The 26,861-nt window shown below is 43.3% G+C and overlaps 1 protein-coding gene and 1 long non-coding RNA gene across 2 annotated transcripts in view; both read left to right on the plus strand.

The window, feature by feature from the left end:
- LOC114909412 (collagen alpha-1(XXII) chain-like) overlaps positions 1–23,999 on the plus strand; it is a 33,553-nt gene extending 9,554 nt beyond the window's left edge. Inside the window, exons 4-20 of the mRNA XM_029248505.1 lie at positions 5,021–5,101; positions 11,447–11,558; positions 12,283–12,406; positions 12,744–13,019; positions 13,220–13,300; positions 13,550–13,669; positions 13,881–13,949; positions 14,039–14,101; positions 14,440–14,478; positions 16,163–16,216; positions 16,781–16,834; positions 16,984–17,037; positions 19,296–19,349; positions 19,946–19,990; positions 22,452–22,505; positions 23,098–23,151; positions 23,934–23,999. Of these exons, the coding sequence (XP_029104338.1) occupies positions 5,021–5,101; positions 11,447–11,558; positions 12,283–12,406; positions 12,744–13,019; positions 13,220–13,300; positions 13,550–13,669; positions 13,881–13,949; positions 14,039–14,101; positions 14,440–14,478; positions 16,163–16,216; positions 16,781–16,834; positions 16,984–17,037; positions 19,296–19,349; positions 19,946–19,990; positions 22,452–22,505; positions 23,098–23,151; positions 23,934–23,999 (1,400 nt within the window). The remainder of the gene's footprint in view (positions 1–5,020; positions 5,102–11,446; positions 11,559–12,282; positions 12,407–12,743; positions 13,020–13,219; positions 13,301–13,549; positions 13,670–13,880; positions 13,950–14,038; positions 14,102–14,439; positions 14,479–16,162; positions 16,217–16,780; positions 16,835–16,983; positions 17,038–19,295; positions 19,350–19,945; positions 19,991–22,451; positions 22,506–23,097; positions 23,152–23,933) is intronic.
- Positions 24,000–24,608: 609 nt separating this feature from the next.
- LOC114909400 (uncharacterized) lies at positions 24,609–25,539 on the plus strand. Its single transcript, XR_003797283.1, has 4 exons — positions 24,609–24,646; positions 24,839–24,868; positions 25,130–25,183; positions 25,485–25,539. It is a non-coding gene; the product is annotated as an uncharacterized LOC114909400 (long non-coding RNA).
- The last annotated feature ends 1,322 nt before the right edge of the window (positions 25,540–26,861 follow it).

Genomic DNA, 26,861 nt, shown 5'->3' on the forward strand with positions numbered 1-26,861 from the left:
AACATAACTGTAGAGAAAGGAATCGGCTAAACTGTGAACTGCATACTGGCTGAACCATAGTGGTTCTGGGTATCTTTTTTTGTTTTAGTTTCTAAGGTAGCTATGCTCTAAATTGTTATTGATTAGTATCTTCAAAGTGCAGCATGCAGCACACACACACACACACACACACACACACACACACACACACACACACACACACACACACACACACACACACACATATTGTCTGAAACCGCTTGTCCCAAGAGGGGTCGCAGTGAGACGCAGCCTAACCTGGCAACACAAGGCGCAAGGCTGGAGGAGGAGGGGACACATCCAGGACGGGATGCCAGTCCATCACAAGGCACCCCAAGCAGCCTTTGAACCCCAGACCTGCTAGAAAGCGGCCCCCGCCCGCTGCACCATCGTGCCCCCTTTGCACATGCAGTACACACACACACACACACACACACACACACACACACACACACACACACACACACACACACACACACACACACATTTTCAGAACCGCTTGTCCCATACAGGGTCACGGGGGACCGGAGCCTAACCCGGCAACACAGGGCGTAAGGCCAGAGGGGGAGGGGACACACCCAGGACAGGACGCCAGTCCGTCGCAAGGTACCCCAAACGGGACTTGAACCCCAGACCCACCGGAGAGCAGGACCCGGTCCAAACCACTGCGCCACTGCACTCCCCCACGCATGCAGTATATTCCTTTTTAAAACATTGTAGAGTACTGGACCTGCATTTACTATTATCAGGTGATTTAAAGTAGTATTTAGTCAAGGTAGTTGGTAACTTGGATTTAATATAAAGGTATGATTCATTATTTGACCCAAACCACTAGTTGTTCCTGAAATTATGCTGTATTTCACAAAAAATTAAAATGCAAAATATTTACTGCATATGAATTTCCCGTTTGCTTAATTTAATCTGTGAAGTTGCATTTCCCTTCAGAAAATGAAAAATGAACAGCGCTTCACATTGCATCAGTCTACATGATCCGGTCCACATGACACAGACACAGTCATCACTGGACCAAGCAGTGGGAAAGAAGCTTGATTCCATGTCAGCTGGCTGGTCGATCTCTAAATTGCAGGGTTTCTGCTGCTAGGATAAGGAATGCTTTCCCTCTCGAAAGTCTTGACCCTGGCATACACCTGTCCACACTCTGCAATATGTAAAAATGTGCCGCTGCTAAAAACAGCCAGCTAAACCGCAGTACGTTGAGTGACCGTAAGCTGAGCTTCCGCTTTTTGTGGAGACCGCATGGTGGAATTCGGCTGAACATGGTGCTTCCCTCTTTGCTTTGTACAAGCGAAGGAATGGAACAGTTAAAAGGGTAAAGTTTTGCCTTGAAAAGGCTTTTAAATAATATGTAATTAATCATTATTAGGAAATAACTGATTTTTTTTTCCAGGGGTAATATTTCACACAAAACGTTTATAATATTTTAACGTATCCCTTATAAGACAGGAATCACAGTCACGCCTCCTCATCCCAACAAAGCTCTTTTCATAGCTGTGATTAAAGAAAATTACAGGCTATGATTGTACACGATTGTCAGATGCAGGCAGCCAGAGCGGTTTGAGAGTGTGCCGAGTCCTTTTTCTCCACTGCGCACACAGAGGAATGAGGAAAAGGCTCCACCGGAGCTCCTCTCGGCCCTTCCGCGGGTGGGGTCCCGCGGAAGCTGCCGGAGGCTCGGCGAGATGGCGTGGCTCCGGCAGGCAGGACACGGTTGACAATGACAGGCCTATCCAGTGACCCAGTGAGGTCACCTGGTTTGAAGGAGCCCTTTATCCCTGGTAATGCCTGTGGGGAGTATCCACTGAAGGAGGCTCATTTAGTTCCACCAAAACAACAACGGTAATGAACCATTTTCAGAGTTAAAGTAAACGTTATTTGCGGGACAAATTGCAAGGGGTAATAATGGCAGACTGCGGTGATGTGGCTATTTTTAGTAAGTGTGGCTTGCAAGCCACATTTTGCCAAGTGCACCCTTCCGCACAGATGTGGGAGACTCACACAGGGCAGGCACGGAAGGAACCTCACTGGCGCCGTTCTGCCCGGTGACCAGGTTACCCCTGCAAGTCAGCTGGTAGGGTTGTGAATCACAGGAGCTGCGGGATGTTTCGCCGTTCTTCTTGAAGGTTACCCAATAGCAGAGAGCTGAGAGAGCAGCACAAAAGAAATTTACTGAATTGGGTAGGTACTGAAGTTGTAAAAAAAAGAGTAATCGGAAACTAAATATACAGTATAATTATTATAAATGCTTTGCAAGGCAGCCAGGAGAGTAGAGGTTAGCGATGCAGCCTTCAGATCGAAAGGTTATAGGTTAAAATTTCTCTGGCTGCTGCAGTGCCCTTGAGCACCGTCCTTATTTCAAATTGCCCCATTAAAAATGATCCAGCTGTATAAATGGGTAAATCACTGTAAGTTGCTTTGGAAATAAATGTCAGCTAAATTAATAAATGTGGGTGCTGGAGTGTAACTTTGATCAGACCTGATATTAAATAGAAGATCATAAATAAATCAAATAATTTGCAGTTCAGTTAAATCCAATTCCTTTTTTGTATTGCCCTCTTCTGAGACCATTGGCCCAAGGCATTTAACAGACAACGCAAATACGAAGGCAGAGATGTGCAATAATCAACACGATTATTAACAAGTATTAACAGTGCGGTCATGAGAAAATGTAAATGGTTAAGCCATTTGCTGTCTGATGATTTTCAATATTTCAGGGACAATCGGTGCAGCATAAGGGCCTGCAGGTCGTACTGGGCAACGTTCACTCTGAGCATCTTGGCACCATCTCGGGTCGGAGAAGAACGACTATGTTTGTGATAGCGTGACCAAGAGCAGCAACAACAAGCACGTAGACGGATGGTCCAACTGCAGCCTGGGCGGCAGCAACAGCTGCTTGAATCAGAGAATCATAATGAAGAGGCCTGGGCATCAGATTCAGACTAAAATGTATTTATTGAAGGGGCATCGCTCACAATGGCTAGTGCACTATTTCATAATTTAGGGACCTTATAACTGAGTGCTTTCCCACCGACGGCTTATTTATTCTTCGGTATCAGTAGAAAAACTGTCACTTGATGATCTCTCAATGATCTCTCTTGAAAGCACTGTGTGGTTAACAAGTAAGGTATCATCCTGGCCTTGTAAGTAAACAATAAGGCCTGAAATTTTGTCCTAAACTTTACTGGGAGCCAGTGCAGTGACCTAAGAAGTGATGTAATATGGTCATATTTTCTGGTTCCTGTTATAATCCTTGTTGCAGCATTTTGGACTCCTTGTAATGTGGCAACAGTGGTGTTTGGGCGCCCTGAGAGTAAAGCATTACAGCACACAAGTTTGCCGTAGACAAATACATGTAACTTTTACGTCCCACTGTGTCATAGGAATGTTACAGAAAATCTTTTTGACGTTATTTCCATGTCCGCTTGGACAACATGTGGCTGATACCTCCATTTCTGATGTATCCCTCATCGAACCGCTTAACTGCAACACCATACAGTACGTAGTAATGATTGCACGTTAAAAGGAAAACGAGGTTGTCGAAAGAGATGCAATTCGCTCAGCTTTGTTGTTAAAGGACTATGACGCTGTCTTGCTTATTCGACACTTTCTGTGTGTCACCAGCCTCCTTGTCATCAGGTTCCAAAGTTACTGTGCACAGGGCACACGTTTAAGTTTTTCTTTTTTTTTAAATTCAGCATCGGCAGCACTGGGTCACATCAAAACAAAAACAAAAGTGATGACATAAAATTTATACAGCCATATTAGGGCCATGTGGCTCAGTTCCAACATTTAACAGTTCTTAAAGTTTTCAGTCATTTTCACTCACTCTCTGCACACACACTCGCGCATACCGAATCACGAATATATGTAGCTTTGCTAAGTAAATTAATGCTTTAATACTAAAATGTTCATTTGGTAAGCTTAAGCATACATTATATAGATATACAGATGCTCCTCTACTTACGATGGTTTGACTTACAATTTTATGAAGTTACAATGATATGATAGCAGTGCGCATTCGGTAGAATCCGTACTTCGAATTTTGAATTTCGATCTGTTCCCGCAATTGCGATATGCGGTACGATACTGTCTCCCGATGCTGGGCGATGGCAGTGAGCCGCAGCATGCACTCAACCACGCTCGCAGTCTCTGTAGCATCATTCCAACGAGTGTAAACAACCGATACTATGTTGAAAGCGGTTTTATTTTCTGTTTTCGCATCCCATCATGTCTACTAAACGTCCATGTGTGTCTCCTGCTTAAACTTGCCCCAGCTGTAGGCTTCTGTGTTCAGAGTACGTTTAAGGTAGGCTAGGCTATAATGTGGGGTAGGCGTGCTACTGTATTCTTTTTCTACTTACAATTTTTCCACTTACGATGGGTTTATCGGAACGTAACCCCATCATTAGTCGATATACACACACACACACACACACACACACACACACACTTTCAGAACCGCTTGTCCCTCACGGGGTCACGGGAAACCGGAGCCTACCCGGCAACACAGGGCGTAAGGCCGGAGGGGGAAGGGGACACACCCAGGACGGGACGCCAGTCCGTCGCAAGGCACCCCAAGCAGGACTCGAACCCCAGACCCACCAGAGAGCAGGACTGCAGTCCAACCCACTGCGCCACCGCACCCCTCCTAGTCGATACATATTAAACAATTCAGAGTGAGGTCAGCCTAACCATTAAAAGTGTGAAAGGGTATTAGTGTCAGTGCTAGCTACTTAACACTACTGTTAGTGTTAAAGTTGAGTACTCAAATATCCAAACTCAAGAAAACCTCTAGTAGGTCTCTCTCTTCCCCATGGACTTGTTCCCCTTGCACTGTGTCACTCCGTAGTGTTAACATGAGAAAAACTTAATAAAGGTTCTATCATCATAGCATGTTTGCAGTACTAGCTTACAGTCAGCATCATTTATGTAGCCATGACTGAACGCACTGATGTTCCAACCAGTGTTCTTCTCTTCTCCTCAGATGTGTTGTGTCCAAACATGAAGGTACAACCAGATCGCTTCAAGCCCAACAGCACCAGCGCTGGCCTGCAGGAGGTCCCAGGTAGCCCACTTCTATGTTCTTACTCACTATTTCCACTGATCTTCCAGTTCTTCACTCTACAATGGCTTATGCCAAATGCATTTACATTTATTTATTTAGCAGATGCTTTTCTCCAAACCGACTTCCAATGAACTCTCTGTAGTGTTATCAGCCCACACACCTTATTCACTGCGGTGACTTACACTGCTAGATACACTACTTACAAGGGGGTTACTCATCCATACATCAGTGGAACACACTCTCTCTGTGACACTCACACAGTATGGGGGAACCTGAACAGCATGTCTTTGGACTGTGGGAGGAAACCAGAGTACCCAGAGGAAACCCACACAGACACAGGGAGAACATGCAAACTCCATACAGACTGAGCGGAGATCAAACCCACGTTCCCTTGCACCACCCAGGCGCTGTGAGACAACAGCGCTACCCGATGCGTATGATTACAACTTGCAGAATGTACAGGCATACTCAATTTTTAATTCCTTGCCCTGCTGTGAATTTTTCCTTGATTGCTGCCTATCATCCTTCACCCCTTTTTTATGTATGAAACGCACATATGCTAGGCCAACAGAGAAAGATTGCTATCAGTTGATGGATGTGATGACTTAGACATACTTTGTCTTTCTGTGAAGCTGTCATAAATCACATATCCATCTGGGGTTTGCTCAGCTTTTTCCCCCCACTTAAAACTATGATTTAACATGAGCTTAAAGGAAGTTTGAGGTTTGATAAAGTTTGGCATGTGAAGAGCTTTCATTATATTTACTTATTTACTTGATACTTTCCTCCAGCATGATTGACAACGTTAAGGTACTTCCAATAATTTACTCGTGTGGGCAGCCGAGTACTTTGTACTAAAACTATACAAATTATGTGCCGTGATTTAGGAAAGGGGACTGGAGCTGGAGGTGTGATGCAAACCTGGGTCCTTTGCTTAACAAAGGGATACCTTTAACCGCTATGCCACCTGCTGCCCGTGTCTTTACCCTGTGCTGTGAATCTTTGCATTTGTACCTTCAGGTAATGTCTCTGCTCAGACTCTTGCATGTCAAGTGGCTATATCTTAAAAACATTCTGCTCTGGATTTCGAGCAGCATTTATCCAGAAGGCCTGCATGTTTATCTTGCAGCCATCAGGGATCGAGTGCGAGTTCCGCCACCCACTCTAAGCTCACCATTCTCTGAGAGAGAAACCAGATGCGGACGTCTCCGCTCTGCTGTCTTTCACTTAAATCATAGCGTCTCTGTGTGGGAAGCGAGGCTATGTGAGACACGACACGGCTCACGGGTCGCAAAGTCAGCAAACGACTCAACATCCTCTTTGTCAACGAACCTCTTCAGTGCGAACCGCGGAGATAACGCAGCAGCGCTAATTTCAGACTCGAAAGCAAGGGATTTCTAAAGCACAGCAGCTAGACTTTAGTCAAATGTCCGATCCAGAAACTGCGATCGAGATGGAAAATGTGGAGCTGAATGCATTCCACAAAAGGCTGAGACTTGGCACGGTGACAGTCTCCACGCATTACCTGTCCGCAATGCTAGGAACGGGCATTATTGACGGAACACAGAGGAATATTTACGGCATTACAACGGAACTTAATTTTAATCCACTCAATATGTAAATCTCATTCTCATGTACAAAGCATTGAAGCAAGGTACAAAAATGATTATTAGTTAGGCTGATCAAGGCGTTAAAGGTATTGTCGGTCAACACGCTTGTTTCGACACATCCTCGGATGGTCGGCCTCGATGATGTTTTGATGATGTCATTGTTTGTGTCGTCACAGGGAAGCTGTGCTCAGACCTGGTACATAGGTGGTTCAACTCTCTATCAACAACTCTATCGCTCTCTTTCTATTTCCTGTGCCGGACAAGGACACCGCTAATTATGAGGGATGACAATTTCTGTCAACGACAGTAAGAGAGAAAAAAAATTGAAACATCCCTGCAGCACAAACATTTTTCATCTGATACACAACACTAGGGGTTTCATAACTAGTATTATTATTATTAGTAGTAGTAGTAGTAGTGGTGGTGTTTATCACTACAAATAATAATAATAATAATAATAATAATAATAAAATCACTGGTGTTATAGTTATTACTTCTGTTAGAACCTGAAAAATGTGCAAGACATAGACACAAGTGAGATGACAGAATCACTACCAGTTTGTGGTACCCAGATTTTTTATGTGCTGGAATAAATTGTGCTACACACACTTTGCTCTGATTAAACAGACAAGAACAAGTGTATATTAAGAGTGTGTGTGTGGATGAGCGCGAGTCCTTCTCGATTACCCAGCGTTGTATTAAGAATGATCAGAAGGAGACGAAAGGAGCCCAAGACAGAGTGTACACGTGCCTGGAGTGTGGGATAAACAACAACAGTCACTGCTGTTTTGACGCAAACAATTCAAGGCCATTCGAGAAAAAAAGTGTGGACCTGAGAAGGTGATGGTGAGGCAGAGTGGCTGTTAGTGGTGCACAAATGTTTCATAATAACTCGCAGAGAAACTGGACCAGTCTGACAGAGAACAGATCTGAACGGATGTGCGACTAATTGAAACATGCAGCTCTCATCCTCTTTCCCTCCTGACCGCAACCCGGGCAGCTGGCCGTCCATCAGCCTGGGGGCCCACAACCTGCCCTGAGACTTTCTGGGTCATTCCGAGCGTTGCCTCCGCTGTGCGGCTAACGGAAAGACGGGGCACACGGAGAGGCGTTCATAGAAGTCGCAGCGTCGGCGGCACACGCAGATGTTCCCAGCTGCCCGGATCAAAACGCTCCGCTGGCTGCTTGGGTACACTTCCCGATCTGTTCATCTGGCACAGTTTACCCAGCAGAGCTTGGGGTTTCACTGCTCTCCTCCAAAATAGCTCTTGGGGAAGATTACACGCTTCCCATCGCCAGGCCAAATTACAGGTTTGCGGAGGGCTCGCCCCAAACCGCGGAGCAGAGCACATTTGCTCAGCGCCCCGTGTCAAGCGAAAAAGAGCTGGGTGGACGTTTCGCCTCCACTGCATTTCCAGCATAATTTACGCTACATGCGAGCGACTTCCTGCACCTGTTTGTCCATGTGCAGGCTGAGCTACGGGTCAGCCATCTCCCATCTGCCCAGGGTCCGACTCTTCTAAATCCCACCATATGGGAAAGGATGGGGGGATGTCGGCGGACTGACCCGAGTGGTCTTGAAATCCCGATCAATACTTGGCCTGCACTCTTGATCGTTCCTCACCACCTAGATGCAGTGTTATTCTACTTCCACGTGTCCGCAGTAGAGCACAGCGAAATTTCTCTGAGCTCTCACGTTACCGGGCTCATTGTAGATACCCGTACTGCTCTTCCTGTCTCTCGCATGATCTCGTCTGTCTCTTCATGACTCAGCCTGGCGACGTGCTGCAAATTGTTGCTTTCAGCTTTTCTGGAAACTCATTCTTACTTCCACAATAGCAGACGACGCAGCGTTATGAACAAACCGGGTGAAACCTTAAAGACTAAGTACGGCTACGAGACGCTCGGAATTACTCGCTCTCACAAAGGGCTTCTTTCTTCCCCTCTCTTTAATTTCTTAAACTCAGTTTTGTAGCGTATGTAGACATTATTCAAAGACGGGGGACAAACATCTGTTACTGTGCTACATTCGGTGGCTGACTTCTGAAGGATGACTGGAATACGACATATGCCCTCGAATATGACATCTACGCTTGTCTGCGTCAATGTCTCCAGTCATGCGACTGCAGTCATGTGTGCGAATGGGACCGTGTACGTTTCGGCACGTGCGGGGCAGGTGCGTATTTCTGTGCGTCCACGCACGCAACCCTCGACATTTTTGAGCAGGAAGTGATCCGTAAAAGCGGTGCCAAAGGTTGAGATCATACGTGCCGCTGCACTGCAGAAGCCCCAAAACGGGGTTAGTGATGCTGTGGGCACCGTTGATGCCGCAGTTGTCATTGACAGCCGCTTGTTTGCTGTGCATGGGAGTGTCCCTGTGAAAACCACCTTTGGGTGAGGCTAACCCCCCGAGAAACCTCAGCAGATTGCGGACCTTGGTACCTTCTCTGCTGCACAGTGGTACAAACCACAGCTGTGAAGGCCCCAATGACATAATTGCCTGGCTGGGCTATTTCAGGCCTAACTCTAAAAGTGAAATTTATAGCTTTTGGCATGCGGATCTAAAAAAAATTACAAACATGAGCATAATTAGTGGGACTGATAGGCACCAAAGTCAAAGCAAAGCTACACGTCCATGTGTTGGATAATAATGTTATTATAGGTAGTTTGTCCAAGTCCATAAATAAACCCTTACGTGAGTCCCGAGTGGGGTGGCATTTAGCCATATCAGTCAGTGGTTATTCTGAAAAAAATGCATGTAATATAGGACATTTGGGCACATTCAGTATATGTGCTGCACTCATACACCCCTCATGTCTTAATGAACATATGTGAGCTTACAAATACTGCTCATTTGCTCGGACGAACACAAGACCTGCACTTAAATGCTTTACTTGCATCAAAATTCCAGTGACTAGTCCGAGTAGCTCCGCCATTCAAAAGTGTCTCTTTAAGGATTATTTTAATGAATTGAAATAATAACTAGCTGTAATAATAACTAATGGTTATTATTAGTTATTAGTCACCGAAGTGGACTGTCTCTGATTACCTTTGTTCTTTTGTCCACTGGATGTTTGTAATGTAGTTCTTCAAGTAGTTTGTTCTGTTTAGTATAACACAATGTCTACAACTGCTTTTTTTTCTTAAAAAAATGAACATTTCTTGATTCATATGAGCACTTTAATGGATAAAGTGAGAATTTAAGAGGATTTGGCCTGTTTGCCCATTTATGCAATTGTTTAAACTTTTCTTACTGCAGTTTGCAGTTTTTCATACATTGAAACTCTATAATTTCATTATTTGAAGCACAGAAGTAACTTTGGTTAACATGAGAAACCAGAAGGCGCAGTGGACTGGGCCAGGTGCTGCTCTTTGGCGCGTCTGGGGTTCGAGTCTCGTTTGTGGTGCCTTGTAATGGACTGGTGTCCCGTCCTGGGTGTGTCCCCTCTCCCTCTGGCCTTACGCCCTGTGTTGCCAGATTAGGCTCCGGTTTGCCGTGACCCCGCTCGGGATAAGCAGCTTCGGTTTGTATGTGTGAGAAACCAGACTTGCCCAAAGAACAGCATCATGACAGACCATTTTTTGCAGTCATTCTGGGGAAATGTATTTTAGAAAATTGAGAGTAGTGGTGCTGTCTCTCCTTGCACTGATTCAGCAGAGCGGATCGGTCAGAAGGCCACCAGACCCGTGTCTAGAGTCTTACTGTAGGCTCAGAGAATGTGGCAAAATCAGCACCTCAATCATAGTAAGCCCAGCAAATGGGCAGCATATTAAAATACATTGTGTTCTTCCCACGTGCTCAGCAGTGGATTTAGAGGCACTGTTATTGAGGGGTAGCTGAAGTCGTGTAACCAAACCCTATAAACACACAGCAGGAAATATCTGGCACCGTCTCTTAATCTTTTGCTTGCTTTAGAAGAAGAAAGGAATGATTTCATAGCCTAAAGAGGCCTCCATGTTTTCCGCTCAGACTCCGTGAGTCTCCAGTTCACGATCTGCTGAAATAATCAGACGGCAGCATGGGGCCTATCGCGTTGCTTCATCTCCCCAAAGGTGTATCTGAAGAAACGCGATGGACCAGCAGTTTAAGTACTCAGTGTTAAAACACATTTCTACACAACATTACTGCAGAACTTGCGTTTGCGCTGCAAATGTTCTAGAATGAAGAATGTTCTTACTCCTTGTGCCACTGTCCCTGTAGGTAGTATAGCGAAAAGGACAAATTTCAGCACTCGTCATTCCTTTTACATTCCCTGTGCATTACACGACATTTAGCATTTATGATGCTTTTCTCCAAAGTATCTTCTCATCAGCACTATGTAGTATTACCCTAGTATTTCCCCATTTTCAGAACGGAACTGGAGCCGATCCCAGGAAGCATAGGGCATGTGGCAGGATGTACGCTGTAAGGGACACCAGTCCATCTCAGGGCACTCACGCACAGTCGCACAAAGGAAAATTTAGATTCACCAGTTAAACTCTTTGGAACGTGGAAGAAATGCACACATGCACAGTGAAAACACGCAAACTTCACACGGAACCGAGTACGAGACAAACCCAGGACTGAGCATACAGTCCAGGAGCGGTATGGTGCCAGGGCTACTTCCTGTCGCTCTGCACCGGTCGTCATTTCAGTATCACGGTCTATTATTTCATTGCTTTCATTGTTTGGTATCTCTTTGACCACCACGTCTTCCTAACAGCCAAATCCATTGCTCCCTTTCTCTCATTTTAGGGTTTGACCTCATGGAATACTTCAGTGTGAAAGAACTTTTGGGGACGAAATTTGAACCGGGCCAAAGCTCATATGTGCGCCTGGGAACCATGCCCATTGTTCAGCAAACCGAGTAAGCAAACACTGCTGAAGTGACCATGTGACGTGACTGGCTTTCCTGTTTTTGACAGCACTCTGTTTCAAAATAAATATAAAAGTACAGCTGCGAACACGGAGATGAACACCCTACTCATCACAATCATAGTTGCTCAAATCCCTGCTATACAAGAGATCTATTATTAATCAGAATCTGCTCAGATTGCAAAGCTGGACACCAAGTGGTAAGAAATGCAGATGCAGCGGGTTAGTTCACTCCATGGGCAGGCAGTTCTGAATAAATTAAATTTTATTTCCAGCATCTTATAATAAAACAACTGTATGCTGGTGATGTCTTCCATTAATATTTTATCCATTCCTGCCAGCTATTTTACATTTAAAGTTATGCCCCATCATTATGATGCTGTTTCTTAGCTAAATAACCCTCGAAGCAGCTCGGGGGTGTAATGTAATACATTTGAGCTTTTCCCTGTTGCAAAGAGAGAAGCATCATTCTCTCAGCTGCCACAGTCGAAATTGTCAATGGCAGTCAGCTGTCGGATGGCGCTCTTTATCTCCCATGCGCCGTCCACATCAGGGCCGTAGTGTCAGGGCAGCGCCGGCCTTGTGTGACCACAGTGTCTCACGGAGCACTTCCAAGGGTTGTGAATGCAGGCGTATCTTTAACTGTGCTTTCCTGACATTCTCCGAAGAAGCGCGATACATTTAAGTCTTATTGCTGTTTTACTTTTTCTTCTTAGAGACGTGTTTCCTCAGGGCCTCCCGGACGAATACGCCTTTGTCACAACATTTAAATTCAGAAAGACATCCAGGCGAGAAGACTGGTACCTCTGGCAAATCTTTGACAAGTATGGGATCCCACAGGTGTGTACACAAGTGGAATGGAGCCCGGAGCACATCTTTGATGAATTCACCGGTATCAAAGTGTTACTGGATTTAACTTATTTGCAGTGTATATTTTAACTGGTATGAAGAAACAGGTTACATGGCAGTACAGTCCCTGTGTCTCAAATTTGGAAATTTGCTCACTTCTGGCAGCTGGTACTGGGACAGGAGCATCTGATGCTAAATCTCTTTTCAGGGAAGCGGCAAATGTATCGCAATGGGTTCATCTGTTCTTATCTTTTGTGATGCAGGAGTGCGGGATCTCCGTCCATGTACTGTATGTGTGACATCATTCATATACTCTACGTGTCCCCAGGTGTCCATCCGGCTGGATGGTGAGAACAAGGCGGTGGAGTACAACGCTGTAGGGCTCACCAAGGATGCTGTCAGGGCTGTCTTCAAGAACCCTGAAGTCGACAGCCTCTTTGACCGCAACTGGCACAAGATTGCACTCAGTGTCCAGTCCAAGTCGGTGTCCCTCTATCTGGACTGCAAGCATTTGCAGACACTGCCCATTGAAGACAGGGAAGACATCGATATTCAAGGAAGGACAGTCATTGGAAAGAGGCTCTATGACAGTGTGCCTGTGGACGTGAGTTACTGCACTTCACTAAAACACTACTTCTTTCATTTGTTTGAAGGGAGATGGTGCTATGTCCCAAGTTTAAATCTTTTCAGAGTTTCTTCATGCATCATTGTGGTGCCACTTTACAAGTTGTAATTATCTCAATTGTCCATCTAAGGACTGGATGCTTGACCACTTGTGCTTCTCTCCACAACGTGTTTCCCCAGTTTGACCTCCAGAGGATGGTCATATACTGTGACTCCAAGCATGCTGAGCTGGAGACGTGTTGCGATCTCCCCTACGGGCCTGTAAGTCCATCTGTCGAGGGCGAGGCCATAAGAGCGGGGGTGCACAAGCGTGCTGTCACTGTTGAAAGACCAAGTGGCTGTTCATACAGACCTTCTTTCTGTCCCCTATCCTGCAATTAAGCAACGGTGGTATTTATTTAATACCCAGAGGTTGGTGGGAAGGAGTCATCCGGGCTAAACTTGGGCTTATTTTCATCTGATTGTCCTGTCAGTGTCCCGGTGCTGTATTCAAGGAGCTTTCTTTTTCAGTGTTCGAGGAACGTGGTGACAGAGGCTCCCCCCGTCGAGATTCCCGCTCCCACCCCTAAAAGCAGTGAGCAGCACGGCGGTCCTAAAGCGGTCAACTGCACGTGCCCTGCAGGGGACAGGGTAAGACCTACGGGTGAATGGGAGGACGTCGCTCTAACTGCCTCTGAGCAAGCAAGATGAGCCATTCATACTTGTGGAAAAGAAAAAAAAAAAAACTGAATTTCTTTAACCTGTAAAACACATAGCACAAAGTCAAGGGCACTTAAAAATATGATTGCTGTCTTCTTGTAATTCCAGACATAAGAGCAGTAGCTATTAATTCCTCTTACAGGGAGAAACTGGTCCACCTGGACGTGAAGGCCCCAAGGGTGAAAAGGTCCTAAAATTTTCTCTGGTTTCGGTAGCAAACAATAAATCCGCAACAGGACTTTGTTGCGGCCCACTTGGTCATGATGGTTCTGTCATAAACGCAAGCGAATCTCTTTTCAGGGTGACACTGGGATTCAGGGTCCAGCTGGACCGCCTGGCCTCAAAGGACAGAAAGGAGATCCTGTATGATTCCTCTGTTCACATCAAAAACAAGGGCTCTTACTTTATAGAGCAATTATGCGAAATAAAACAACTATGGGCAAAGGCTGCAAACAGAAATTAACTGAAAAAATTGCTCAGTAGAAAAGTTAATTAATAAAAAGTTAGTTACATAACAAATGTGAAGGCAATTGGTTATGTAGTCATATTTAAATAATTCTAATTATTCTGTATTTTAATGATGGTTAGGGTTTTTTTATAGTGAACTATAGCATAATTTCAGATTCCATACTTCCATCTGCTTTCTTTTTCTTTCCTGCTTGGCTCTAAATAATTGATCCATGTTGATTGATTATTTGCAGGGCAGAGCTGTTTCTGTCAAAGGTGACAGAGGTGAAAAGGTAAGCTCATGGTTTTAACAGTTAAACTCCTCAGACAGTTATATGGAATAAAACTTTTTGCTAGTGGGACACGAGCATGTTTGTACCGCCCTTGAGGTCACTATATGTAGTACTTTGTAGGGTAAACTCAGTATAATGTATTCTAGTGTTTCAGAGATGGTCAATACAGGATATTTTTTATGGATATTGGCTGGAAAATCAACATCCCCCTTTTCCCACTTGCTGTTGTACCTTACAGGTGTGGGTACCTAAAAAAGCCCATAGAACAGTGACATGGCTGCTTGTGTAGTGGTTAGAACTGCTTCCTTTAGACCCAAAGGTCATAGGTTTGAATCCCACCTCCACTTGTAGTACTTTTGTGCAAGGTGCTTACCCTAAGTTGCTCCAGTAAAGTAGCCCAGCTGTACAAAAGGATGAAAAGCTGTAGGCAGCATAACGTTGTAAGTCGCTTTGGAGAAAAGTGTCTGCTAAATGAGTGAAAGTGAATGTTCTCATTACAGCTATGCTCTCTCTCAGTGTGGTACATCAGTGTAAAGGTTAACCGCTTATTCTCGCTGCTGTGCTCACAGGTCTGCACTTTACATGTGTGGGTGAGCAAATATGATGAGCTTAGAACTTGTACTGTGAATTTGTCAGACCCTCTAAGTGAATGTGTAGACTGTAGTCCAAAAGATCCATTAAAACGCCCAAGAGATTCTCCAGAAAGCCGAAATTACACATCTCCTAGCACACCATATCATCACATGTAATGCAACAGATGGGTTTTCGTCGTTTTCATGGTAACCGCTGTGTGTGCATATATATATATATATATATTTAAAAGAGCATTCCTACATTTAACTTCATTCTCTTTGTATAACAAAAGCAGAAGAAGAGGAGTTTACTGATTAAACAACATGACTCTGCAAACATATTGTTTGTGGTCTTTTTCTTTTCCTGCTGCGTACACTTCCTACACTGCCTTCTTCTCCATTTCCTCTGCTTAGACAGTAACACGGTAAGTTTTCCTTGGTCACATACTGCAGCTTCGAGTGACAGTATTAAGGGTTTGTTGAAGATGGCCCAAATAATGGAAAATGGATTTTCAATCAGCTCAACTATTCATTTTAGCATTTTCTTCAGCAAAAATTAAAAATATAATCATAATTATCAGAGATCAGAGATTCTTATTGAAAATAGTGGTGTAAATGGTGTAAAAAAACTTTCCTCCCTTTATCCAACGGTGATACTTGATTAAAGCACCATCTATATATTACATGGAAATTATACTGTGTAATACATTAACTTGACAAAATATATCTTTTATCTTGTTCCTCTTTGCAGATGTGTGCACACCTAATGAAAACTCTAAAAATAATTAGAGGGCAGAGGTTTTTAGCTTGTATACCAGTTTATGAAAACCAGTGAAATGTTTTGCAGGCCGGAGTTGAGCGTCGCTATATAATTAAGCAGTTGTGAACTGTTTATACTTCACTTCTGAAGAGTTTCTTTCAGCAAAGCATGGCGTCACAAGATCAAAGAATTTCAAATGAATATATAAATTATGTTGGCGTGCAATGATAAAAAATTGACCCTTCCAGACCATGGTTATGGACGGCTCCTTCTTTTTGTATAACGATGAGGGCTGGCGCGCCCCCTGTATTTACTGGTGGTGTGTGACACTGCCCCGGCTGTTTCCTCCTAGGGTGGTGAGGGTGTGAAGGGTGAATCGGGACAGAGGGGAGACAAAGGGGACAAGGTGAGGCCAATTTCTTTTTTACTGGAAGTATACAGTATGTCATACCAATTGTGTTGTTCTAGGCATACACTGAACACTACGACAAGTAAATGGGCATGCACTCAGACTTTAAAAATGGCAAAAATTATAAATTACCCTTTATTTTTATTTATATTATTGACGTAATATACTTTCTATGTTCATGTGTTGCTAATTCTAATTATATTATAGTAACTAAGGCTATTATGATAAGGCTAACAATATGTCAATTATGCGTTGAGACCAATTTATAGATTTTACAAAGTCAAGCTGTAAAAGTAAAACAAACAGACCAGTATAATTCATAGGGAATTAAGCAGAATAAACTGAATAAAGAAAAGAAGAGAACAGAAACTTTTATTCTGTAGATAGTAATCACAGACCAAGCTATAAAACAGTTCACTTTCAGGAGGGTGATGGTAAACATACTGAGAACAAGTATAAATCCATGTCTTAGTATTTCCTGAAACAATATTAATGGAATTATGTTGATAATTGGTAACATGTTTTAATAGACATGAGATTTTTATCCATTTTTATCTAAAGGGATCACCAGGACTACCAGGTCTCAGTGGGAAGAAGGGGGAGAGAGGAGAACAAGTAAGTAGTACTTTTGATGACGCTGTCTTTACAATTGGCATGGTTTAAATAAGTGCATCGTTAATAAAATAACAGCGACCAAAGAATATGTATATGCAAATCAATATATATGAGTCTGAATTATATAATGTATAATATCTCCACTACAGGGCGACTTTGGAGAAAAGGGTTTCACTGGGCTACCCGGGCCTCTTGGTCCAAAGGTAAGTCTGTCAAAGGTCTGCGGTCTATATCACTTCACTGTGAGCTGCTGCAGGCAAACGTAATAAGTCTCTGGTTACGTGGGCTGTCTTTAGTTATTCTCAATTGTCCCAGTTTCACAGTGTGTACAATTGCAAGGGAATGTGCTTCATATGTAAGCAAATATAAAATGTCTGTGACAGACAAGGAGATAAATCTGGATGTTACAATGCGTAAATACCTTACCTACTTTACTTATTGGAAGGTAAAGCAGAACTGAGTCTGCTGCTTCTGAAAGGTATATCAAAATTATTACATTTATTTACATTTATTCTACAGATGCTCCTCAACTTATGATGGTTCGACTTACAATTTTTTAACCTTACGATGGCGAGCTGGCGATAAACATTCAGTGCAAACCATATTTTGAGTTTTGATTTTTTCCCAGACAAGCGACACGCGGTGCGATACTCTCTCGCGATGCTGGGCAGCGGCAACGATCCGCATCTCCCAGTCTGCCACGCGGTTGTGTTTTGTGCATCCGTAATGTCACAGAAACGCCCATCTGTGTCTCCTGCTACTGGTGGGAAGAAGAAGAAGAGGGCAATTACTCTTGAGGAGAAACTCAAGATAACTGTCCAGCATGAAGGCTGCAAGCCCCTAATGGCCATCACATGTATGCTAGGCTATGATGTTCGGTAGCTTAGGTGTATCAAATCCATTTTCGACTTACGATATTTTCGACTTATGATGGGTTTCGCGGAACGTAACCCCATCGTAAATCTGGGATCACCTGTAATTTTTTTAGTGTATCTTGGTGACTACGCTGAAGGTGATTCAATTGCAGTGATGGGACAGAGCTGGGCCACTGCCAGCCTCTCTCTCTAATCCCCTCCTACAGTTAATGATCCCAGGGAGCCCACGTCGAGCAGGCTGGCTCCTGGGACGTGCACTAAGGGTGAGAAATGCCAAGAAGTGTGTTCTTGTGAAAGCTGCTCAGCGGAGCCAAGAAAGCATTCTGACACAAGGCTACGTCGCCTGCCTGTTGATCTGGGCTGCCTTTCGAGGATGCTGAGGTGCATGGAGGACTTATAATGACTCCCCGATGAGAATACGGGTTCTCTCAGTCGCCGGTGTGTGCCGCTCTGTCAGATCTGCGAAGACACAAAAGTCGTGTCCTCCACGGCAAGAGGCGTTTTTGCTCAGCGCTCAATGCCTCACATTCATTTGCGGGAGAATCCCAGAATGCTCAGCGTTTCACAGGTGGAGGCAAGTAATGAGCGCTCTTAGTGCGAGTTACCCCAGAAATACCTTTTCCGCCCCATCCCCTCGCCTCCTGTCCGCCGTTGGAGGATGCAGGAAGGAGAATGTCTGCCCCCTGCTGCCACTGTACTGTAAAGGACCGACAACAAATTCATCGATGTTCGTGGGGCGATTCACGTTACAGAACGGTGGTGTTCCACACATTGTGGATTTTTTAAGGGTGATGAAACAGGTTGAAACTGGTAGTGTGGTATAAACCCTTCAAAAGTTCATGTGCTTTGGTTTTTCACTGTACAGATAAATGCTTTTACTGTTAGTTTGACTGACTAGCCCAATCAATCAATCAATCAATCAATCAATCTATCTATCTATCTATCTATCTATCTGGTACTTTACCTTTTAGGATTTACTAAAAACATGCAATTTTCCTTAATAATTGTTTTTATTTTCTTTCATGCTGACTGTACCAAAAGCAGTGCTTTCTTTGGTCATATTATTATAATGGTAAAACTGGACATCCATTCATACAAAAAGGAAAGTACATCTTTTAGTGTCGCTCATATAATGCCAGACATTTTCACCGTATAATCCACTATAATGTCACTTTTTTGACACATTTTGCGATGCGTGTGCAAAACTAAAACTGGATTTGTGTGCTTTTTGCCATCAGTTTGTGCCAATAGTCAATAATAAGAAAGCAATAATTATGCATCATCTCAAAACACCATCAGCGGCTTCACCATCAGTATTTCCCTGCTGCGTTCTGATACTGTCCACATTTGGGGTTTCTTGGGTTTCTGAGTTCCTGTGCAATGCTTGGTTCTTATTTCCTTGGGTTGCCGGGATCCTCTACTGTCCTTTGCGGGGTTTCCTGGTTCACCTTTGCTGGGTTGCTATGCTGTGCTTTGTTGGGAATTCTTGCGTCGCTGGGCTCCTGTGCTGCCCTTGGCTGGGGCTTCCTGTGACCTTGTTTGCGTTGCATTAACAAGGATCGCCCCGTCTCTCTGCTGACATGTAGGGAGTGCAGGGGGATGCGGGACTTCCTGGAACACCCGGCCCCAAAGGTGTGACTGTGAGTATCAAGTGAGAAAATCCCCTGGGGGCCTGATTCCTTCTCAGCGTCATCAAAGTTTTTTTATTGTGTGCTTTCTGTGCCATTAAGCACTGCTGTAAAGTCATCATGAAACCTATTCGCAGTCTCATCCCATACCTAAATTAAACCTAGTGAAATCAGCATAAATACTTTCTAGCCAGCATCAGTTTTCCACACCTGCAAGGAGGGCGGACTAAATGGAATCTTCTCTTGGCGTGAAAAGAAAGTGTCAACATCAGAAAAGTATCTCGAACACCACATCTGAATTTCAGATAAATAAGTAAGAGAAAGGAAAAATCTAATTAAAAAAAAATGCAAGCCTTTGTGCCTCTTGCAGACTATACAACACATTTTCAGAAATTCAATTTCCCCAAAATAATAAGACTAAAGGTTTTTAACCACAGTAAACTCAGTGGATAAAACACAAAGAAATAACCATTGATACAAAAAGGTACAGAATATGAATGGATGGGCACTAATTAGTTTTTTTTTTTTTTTAATTTAGTCTTTTACATGTAATGCAATTACAAGCCAGGTATGTGTTTTAAATCCCATTCTGTATTTTTATTTTTAAGGGTGATAGGGGCTTCAAGGGAGACAAAGGAGAACAGGGAAGAAGGGTAAGTTAAAATTCCAGACAGTCATTTTTCCCATTCTAGAAGCAATGTCTACAATATGTCTGTTTTCTGGCTGTCTGTATGAACGCCTTTCTTTATTCGTGATCACTTCTCTGGGGGCAGCACGCACACACACACACACACACACACACACACACACACACACACACACACAGTCTGAAACCGCGGTGGGTCGGAGCCTAACCCAGCAGCAGAGGGCGCGAGGCTGGAGGGGGTGGGGACACACCCAGGACAGGACGCCAGTCCATCGCAAGGCATCCCAAGCAGGACTCGAACCCCAGACCCGCTGCTTTACAAAATACTCTTTTCTCAATTGCCAGTCTGCATTCGTTTTTATTTTCTGCTCTTTTCCCTTTTAAGAGTGTGTCGTTAATTTTAAGTTATGTCTCCGTTTTAAGTTTTTTTTTCTTCCGCGCATTTGAGTATATAGACACTAAGACATTCCTAATGTAATAGTGCTGTACTGAAGATGTCTAAGTGACAGGCTGTGCATGAAGACTGAAGTGAATAAAAATACTGAATGAAACACCGAATAAACACCGAATAAAAATAAAAGTCCCTGCTGGAAGAAGAGGTGGCTGAGAGTGGAATGGCACAAACAGGCCTGCCTTAGTGTGTTTCCTAGGCCTCCTGTGCTCAACCTGTGGGTGGACCGCAGTGCTGCCACCAGTCCATCACCAATATGCTCTCACAGTCTTTTTTCACATAGTTTTCATAGTTTGTATGGTCAGTGCTTTATGTTTACCATATGATTTTTTTTTTAAACTGTATTGCACTGAAGCTTTAATATTGCCATCAGTCACTGATATGCATACATAACTTCGGGGAGCACATCAGCACAAGGTCAAGCTGAGGATAATTGTTATTGGAATTAAAATTAAAATTTAATTCTCTCCAAACATAATAGAATTAAGTACTAAAATTAAGTTAAACGAATGAAAGGTCTAGAAAAATAAAATCACCTTCACAATTAAGTCTGTCTAATTAGAGTCAGGGCAGCATGGCGGTGCGCCGGGTGTTTGGCTGCATGTGGAGTTTGCATGTTCTCCTTGTGTCCTAGTTGATTTCCTCCAGGTGTTCCCATGTCTTTCAGAACAGGTGGAGACTTTAAATTGCCCATAGTGGGTGTATGTGAGTGTGTGACTGCCTTGAGATGGATGGTCATCCAGTCCGGGGTGTACCCAGCCTCACACCGTATGTTCCCAAAGATAGGCTCTGCACCAAATCTGTGTTGAAAAGCAATTTATGAAAAGGGATTTGTGGAAAAAATTATAGTTACTGTAGGATGAAAAATTATCTAAATATACTATACTATATATAGGAATTTGAATTAGAAATTAAAATGAAGAGATTAAGTCAATAAATGTACAAAAAATGAGCAATTAAATAAATATAGATATCTATTTATTTATTGGCTTTATAAAGAGCACAGGGAATTCAGATCTAGATTTTGAAATTATAGCTTATTACAAAGAGACTCATTGGGACTGCAGCCTGCATGAAGCAACACTGGGAGTGTAGATCATTGTAGATCGTTCACCACAGAGTTGTGTAACTGGAGAATAGCAAAAGTACGAAGAAAGCAGTGGCACATTTTTTTCTTCTCTTAGAAACAGAATGTGTTGATTTGTGAAAACATGCAAGCTTTACCACATGTCAAATTTGGGCCTGTGGTGATTGAAAGAGTCACCAGCTCCCCGAAACACATTGTTGGACAGTGGGAGGAAACTCATGCAAACATGAGGACGACACACAAACCCCACAAAGACTGCACTGCATTCGAACCCACATCCAAAGTTACAGCTCAGGACGATGGGGCGCAAGTGCTGCTTGATCTGCCGTTGTGCCACCCCTGTGGAAACCACTAATGTGAAGATGTGAAAAACATCTTTTACACATTGACTGAAAAGTATTTATTCTAAGACTCATGTGTGTCTATATACGTTTGGAAATTACATTCCCTTATAGGTCAGTTTGTTGGAGCATTATAACATAAATCACATTTTTAGTAAGAAATAAACATTGGTTACAGTTTCCAATGATTCTTCTTTTCTGTTTAGATTTAGTCTTGGCTATTGCAGTTTACTCTTACGTTTGACTGCCAGTTAATTACAGTAGTACACAATTTCGCCCTTTAACTAGTTTTTGTGAAAAATTACGATGACTGTTACTGAGCCATAATTTCACAGCCATTGATCCGCATATTCAGTGCGGAATGTGTGGAATCAGGAAAGACAGCAATGTTGGGACAGTTAGTGCAGCAAAGAGCTGCAGTCCATCCGCATCATATCCCAGGGACAGTCGCACCACCGCGTCCTGAAGGACACACATGGTCCCCAAGGTTAGTCTTTCACACACACGATTGCCGCTTGCAGATCGCTCTTGACATAGTGCAGACTAGTGTTTTTTAAAACCCATTTTCTGCCTGGTATTTAATCTCCAGGGAGATCCCGGCCTGGACGGATTACCGGGAAAGCCTGGCGTTCCAGGAAAAGATGTAAGTGCTTTTTTGTGCGCCCTTCTTTCTGGGTATCTGAATACCCTGATGTTCAGTGGTTCCTCAAGAACCAAAAAAAAAAAAAGAAACTTTGAAAGCTTGAAAAGAATCCAAGGGAAACTTCAGCCTGTATCAAGACTCTTAGTATGCAGGCGCTTTCCAAAAAAGATGATGTGAAGACACATTTGACGCTTAGACCTTCCTCTGTCCTCTTGCCTTTCATTGTTTAAAGGTCGGAATTTAAGTCTGGGAGGAACCGTACAATTAGAAAGTAACGTGTTTACGCTAAAAGACGTGAACTGTACTTTCCTGAAAAATATAACAGATAAAAACATACTTTTAAAGATCATGTTTGCAGTTACAGTGGCACAAATTATTAATAATGGTCAGTTTTGCAACCCTTTCATGCTAAGAATTTTGAGATTTTTTTTTCTTATGATACAAATGTGTAAAGGAACTGCAGCACATCAGCCCCAAATAGGACACGAAGCAGTGACCTTTACTTTATGAGTCTGTACACAAAACTGTCATTTTCATTTTGCATTAATCCTAGAAGAATCAAACATCATTTTTCTTTATTTGCTGATAATAGGGACTCAGGGGACTCATTGGACTTCCTGGTGTCATTGGACCCAAGGGAGAAAAGGTATGACTAATTTTTAATGCTTCTCTCAAAGACACAATTCTGATGTTAAAATCTAATTAATTTTCGTTTTAATTGTAAAATTGCATAACATTTTCACAATGAGAGTGAGGGACACATTATTGTTATTAAATTATTTATGGAAACAGCTAGTTGAGTGGAGTACAGTGATACCCTGCATAGTCTTTAAGAGATACAAGTGGAGCTGAGGATCCCTGGTAATATGAATCATCAGATTTACATTTGTAGTATGTTTTTACTGAGTTTTGTCAATTCACCTGCAAGTACACTTACATTCATATTTATTTTGACACTTTTCTCCACAATGACATACAAAACACATTTTGCAATGGATGAAGAGTTACTGATACAGACATGCAATGGTCGAAGTAGAGACAGTTTATCCAATACTACCATTTCTGCTGGCGTTCTTTGCATTACATTACATATATTCGCTGCCCATAGCACTGATGGGGAATAGGAAGCTATATCAACTGGTGTTATTCAAATTTATGCAGATAGGAGATCAGGGGATGGGTCCAAAAGAGATGTGTTCTGAGACCCTTCTTGAATGTTGAGAGGGACTCAGCGGTGCTGAAGGACAGAGGGATCTCATTCCACTGCAATGAAGCCAGAGCCAAGAACTTGCCATCATTCAATTTTGGACCTCTTGTGAGAGGGCCACCAAAAATCCAGAGGTTCTGGAATGTAGCACTCTGGCTTGGGTGTAGGGAGTGACAAGTTTCTATACTTGTTGAAGAGCAGATCTGTTGATGATCTTTAAGGCTATAACCAGCTACAGGAAGCCAGTAGAGGGAGATGAGGAGGGGAAGTACATGGGCATGATCTGACAGGTCAAATATGACTCGTGCCACGGTCTTCTGGATCAGCTGGAGAGGTGTGATGGCAGAAGGCAGGTAAAAGGGAGCTGCAGTCATCCAAGCAGGATGTCATCATGTGTGAGTGTTGTGAGACAAGGGTACATGAGGTAGATCCTGTGGATGTTACACTGAAGGGACGATCAAAGCGCATCACAAAGTCACTATGGTGATGTACCTCACCCTTTCCCCAACATTCTCCAGAAAGCTGCATCTCTCTGTAGTCCTTGCTGATGCCTGCATAGAAGCATGGCTGAAGGTCATCTTACAAATTGGGCATGATTCTGACTTGCTGTCCAGTCGTGGGGTTTGGTGCTCTGTTTTTCGGAGACAGCGGAACACTAGTGTGCTTGGACATCCCCCAGGGCTCCATTGCAGCCAAGTGCTGCTTGTTAGCTTTAGAAGAGGGAGAGAAATACTCTACTTTGCTGTGGATAATTACTGCAGGCATTCCCCTGAAACATTGTTGTGCTCTCAGTGGAATTCCACTTTAATTGAAAGCAGTGCTTATTTACAGAACCGATTTTTATAAAAGATATTATTATTATTTATTTATTTTTTACCGCGTTTCTGCTGTTTTATAGGGCGAGACTGGCCCAGCAGGATTACCGGGAGATGTGGTAAGGAACGGGCTGTTCATCTTAAACCACGTAAGGCGTCAATGCTACTGATGGCCTCCTGCATGTCAGGAAGCCAAGAGCTTGTGTGCTTTTTGTGCTACACTAATGGGAGATCGCTTGACTGTCCCATGATTTAAAAAAAGGTTAATGAGGAGCAAAATAACGTGCTGTTATTTTGTTTTTGCTGCACAGGTTCATAAAGAAGGCTTGAAAGGAGAAGCTGTAAGTATATGTTGTACATTACATATCTATTGTTGTATATTACATTTTTATTCACTTTTCCTTGGAACCAAATTAGACCTGTTGGAGTGAAACCCTAGTAAAAGACATAATATGTTTGTAATATTTTTCTGCTGAGATACCCAGATACTACTTCTGACTGTGACCATTTAAAAAAGTAATTAATAATAACAGCTTTATTTGTTATCATTATAAAGCAATGCCATGTGACTCTCTCTCATCTTCAACATATCTGTTCTGCAGGGCCCCCCAGGACCGCGTGGCCCCCCAGGCCCAATGGGGCCAGCTGGACCTCCGGTGAGAGCACATGAAACACTGCATATGGGAGGGGATCTGAGATTCACTGTGAAGTGTGACACCTCCCTGATGTACATCTCAAACATGTATTTTAGTCAGTATTTTCCATACATGACTGATAATGTGTAACGATTCCTATTCTATTAAATCCAGTGCAATGACATGAAGCACCGAAAGCTTTGATTAAACAGCTCACTCTGTGCATGATCGTGCTCCAGAGAAGTGTGGTATCTGTTATACACGGTGTTACAGGCCTCACCGCTTCTCCTAAAGTTATGAGATGGTTCCCGCTTCTTCTCAGGGTGCACAAGGTCCTCCTGGAGAGCCCGGTCAGCCAGGAGAGTTTGGTCTGAGGGTAAGTGTTTCCACCATGAGCAGCGGTGTTTGCTGTAGTGAACACTGTCACTCTCAGAGGTCTTCCTATGGTCTTCTGAACAAGGTGTGTGAATGATCAGCTGGTGTCTTTTATGACCGCTCAATCAGTCTTTTATGACCACTTGTGGACATTTGTCCAAGACAGCAGGAAATGTAGTGGTTTAGGCCTGCTGCCTTGGTCTCAGAAGACCCAGGTTTGATTCACCCCTGAGAAAGGCACTTACCCTGAATTGCTCCAGTAAAAATTATTGCAAGTAGGTTGTACTAAAAGTTGCTTTGGAGAGGAGTGTCAGCTAAATGATTCCATGTAACTGATACCATGTTTTGTCCCACTTTTTATTTACTACAATTTCCTGTGCATTTCCTCCTTGTGCCACGTTTACATACGTGATGCAAAAGCAGTCTGGCAAGTTCTTGTAACCACAGGAACTGACCCTACACAACACAACAGTTTTTTTATTTGCAGCGAGGGACTGGGCCCAGATCGGAATTCTGGGAGGTGTGGAAAAATGTTGCGGGTGGAAACAGTAGCTGTGTTACAGGCAGGAAAGGGAGGCATTACCGACCTTGTGATGTGTGTGGGATTGTGGGATCACTAAACCCTTTTGTCAGCATCCTGTCTTCAGAAACGTTTCCTGTTGGACTGCAGGCGAGTCTTTGAATGCCAGACAAAAAGCTATGATGTTCATAATACATTCTGAACAGCACTCTTGGGGGCATACATGTAGATCACATTAATGTATTGCTGATAAATATATTTTGTTAAACAACAAACAACTGTATTCCAAGTGATCCCTTTAGCCAGGTTTGAAAAAAAAAAACATATAAAAGCACACACACACACACACACACACACACACAATATGTATGGAAAAATATGTATACATGCACGGCTGGGTCCCGCTCTCTGGCGGGTCTGGGTTTCGAGTCCTGCTTGGGGTGCCTTATGACGGGCTGGCGTCCCGTCCTGGGTGTGTCCCCTCCCCCTCCAGCCTTGCGCCCTGTGTTGCTGGGTTAGACTCTGGTTCGCCGTGACCCCGCTTGGGATAAGTGGTTCCAGACTGTGTGTGTGCATAAACACACATATATGCATATTCACTTCAGTATTTATAGTTTTAATTTATTTTCCATCACTTCTTCACTTCTACTTTTATATACTGTAGATATGTAGATACATATATACAGCATATATTAGAAATTTCATGTATGTGCATCAGCATCTCAAAAAACTCCCTAGAATGTTTTAATTAGTATTTAGTATTCTTCTGTGTGAAAGGGTGTGTGGGTGTGAGTGGTCTGTGGA

Source organism: Scleropages formosus, chromosome 23 (assembly GCF_900964775.1).
Source record: "Scleropages formosus chromosome 23, fSclFor1.1, whole genome shotgun sequence".
In the NCBI taxonomy this organism is placed as follows: domain Eukaryota; kingdom Metazoa; phylum Chordata; class Actinopteri; order Osteoglossiformes; family Osteoglossidae; genus Scleropages; species Scleropages formosus.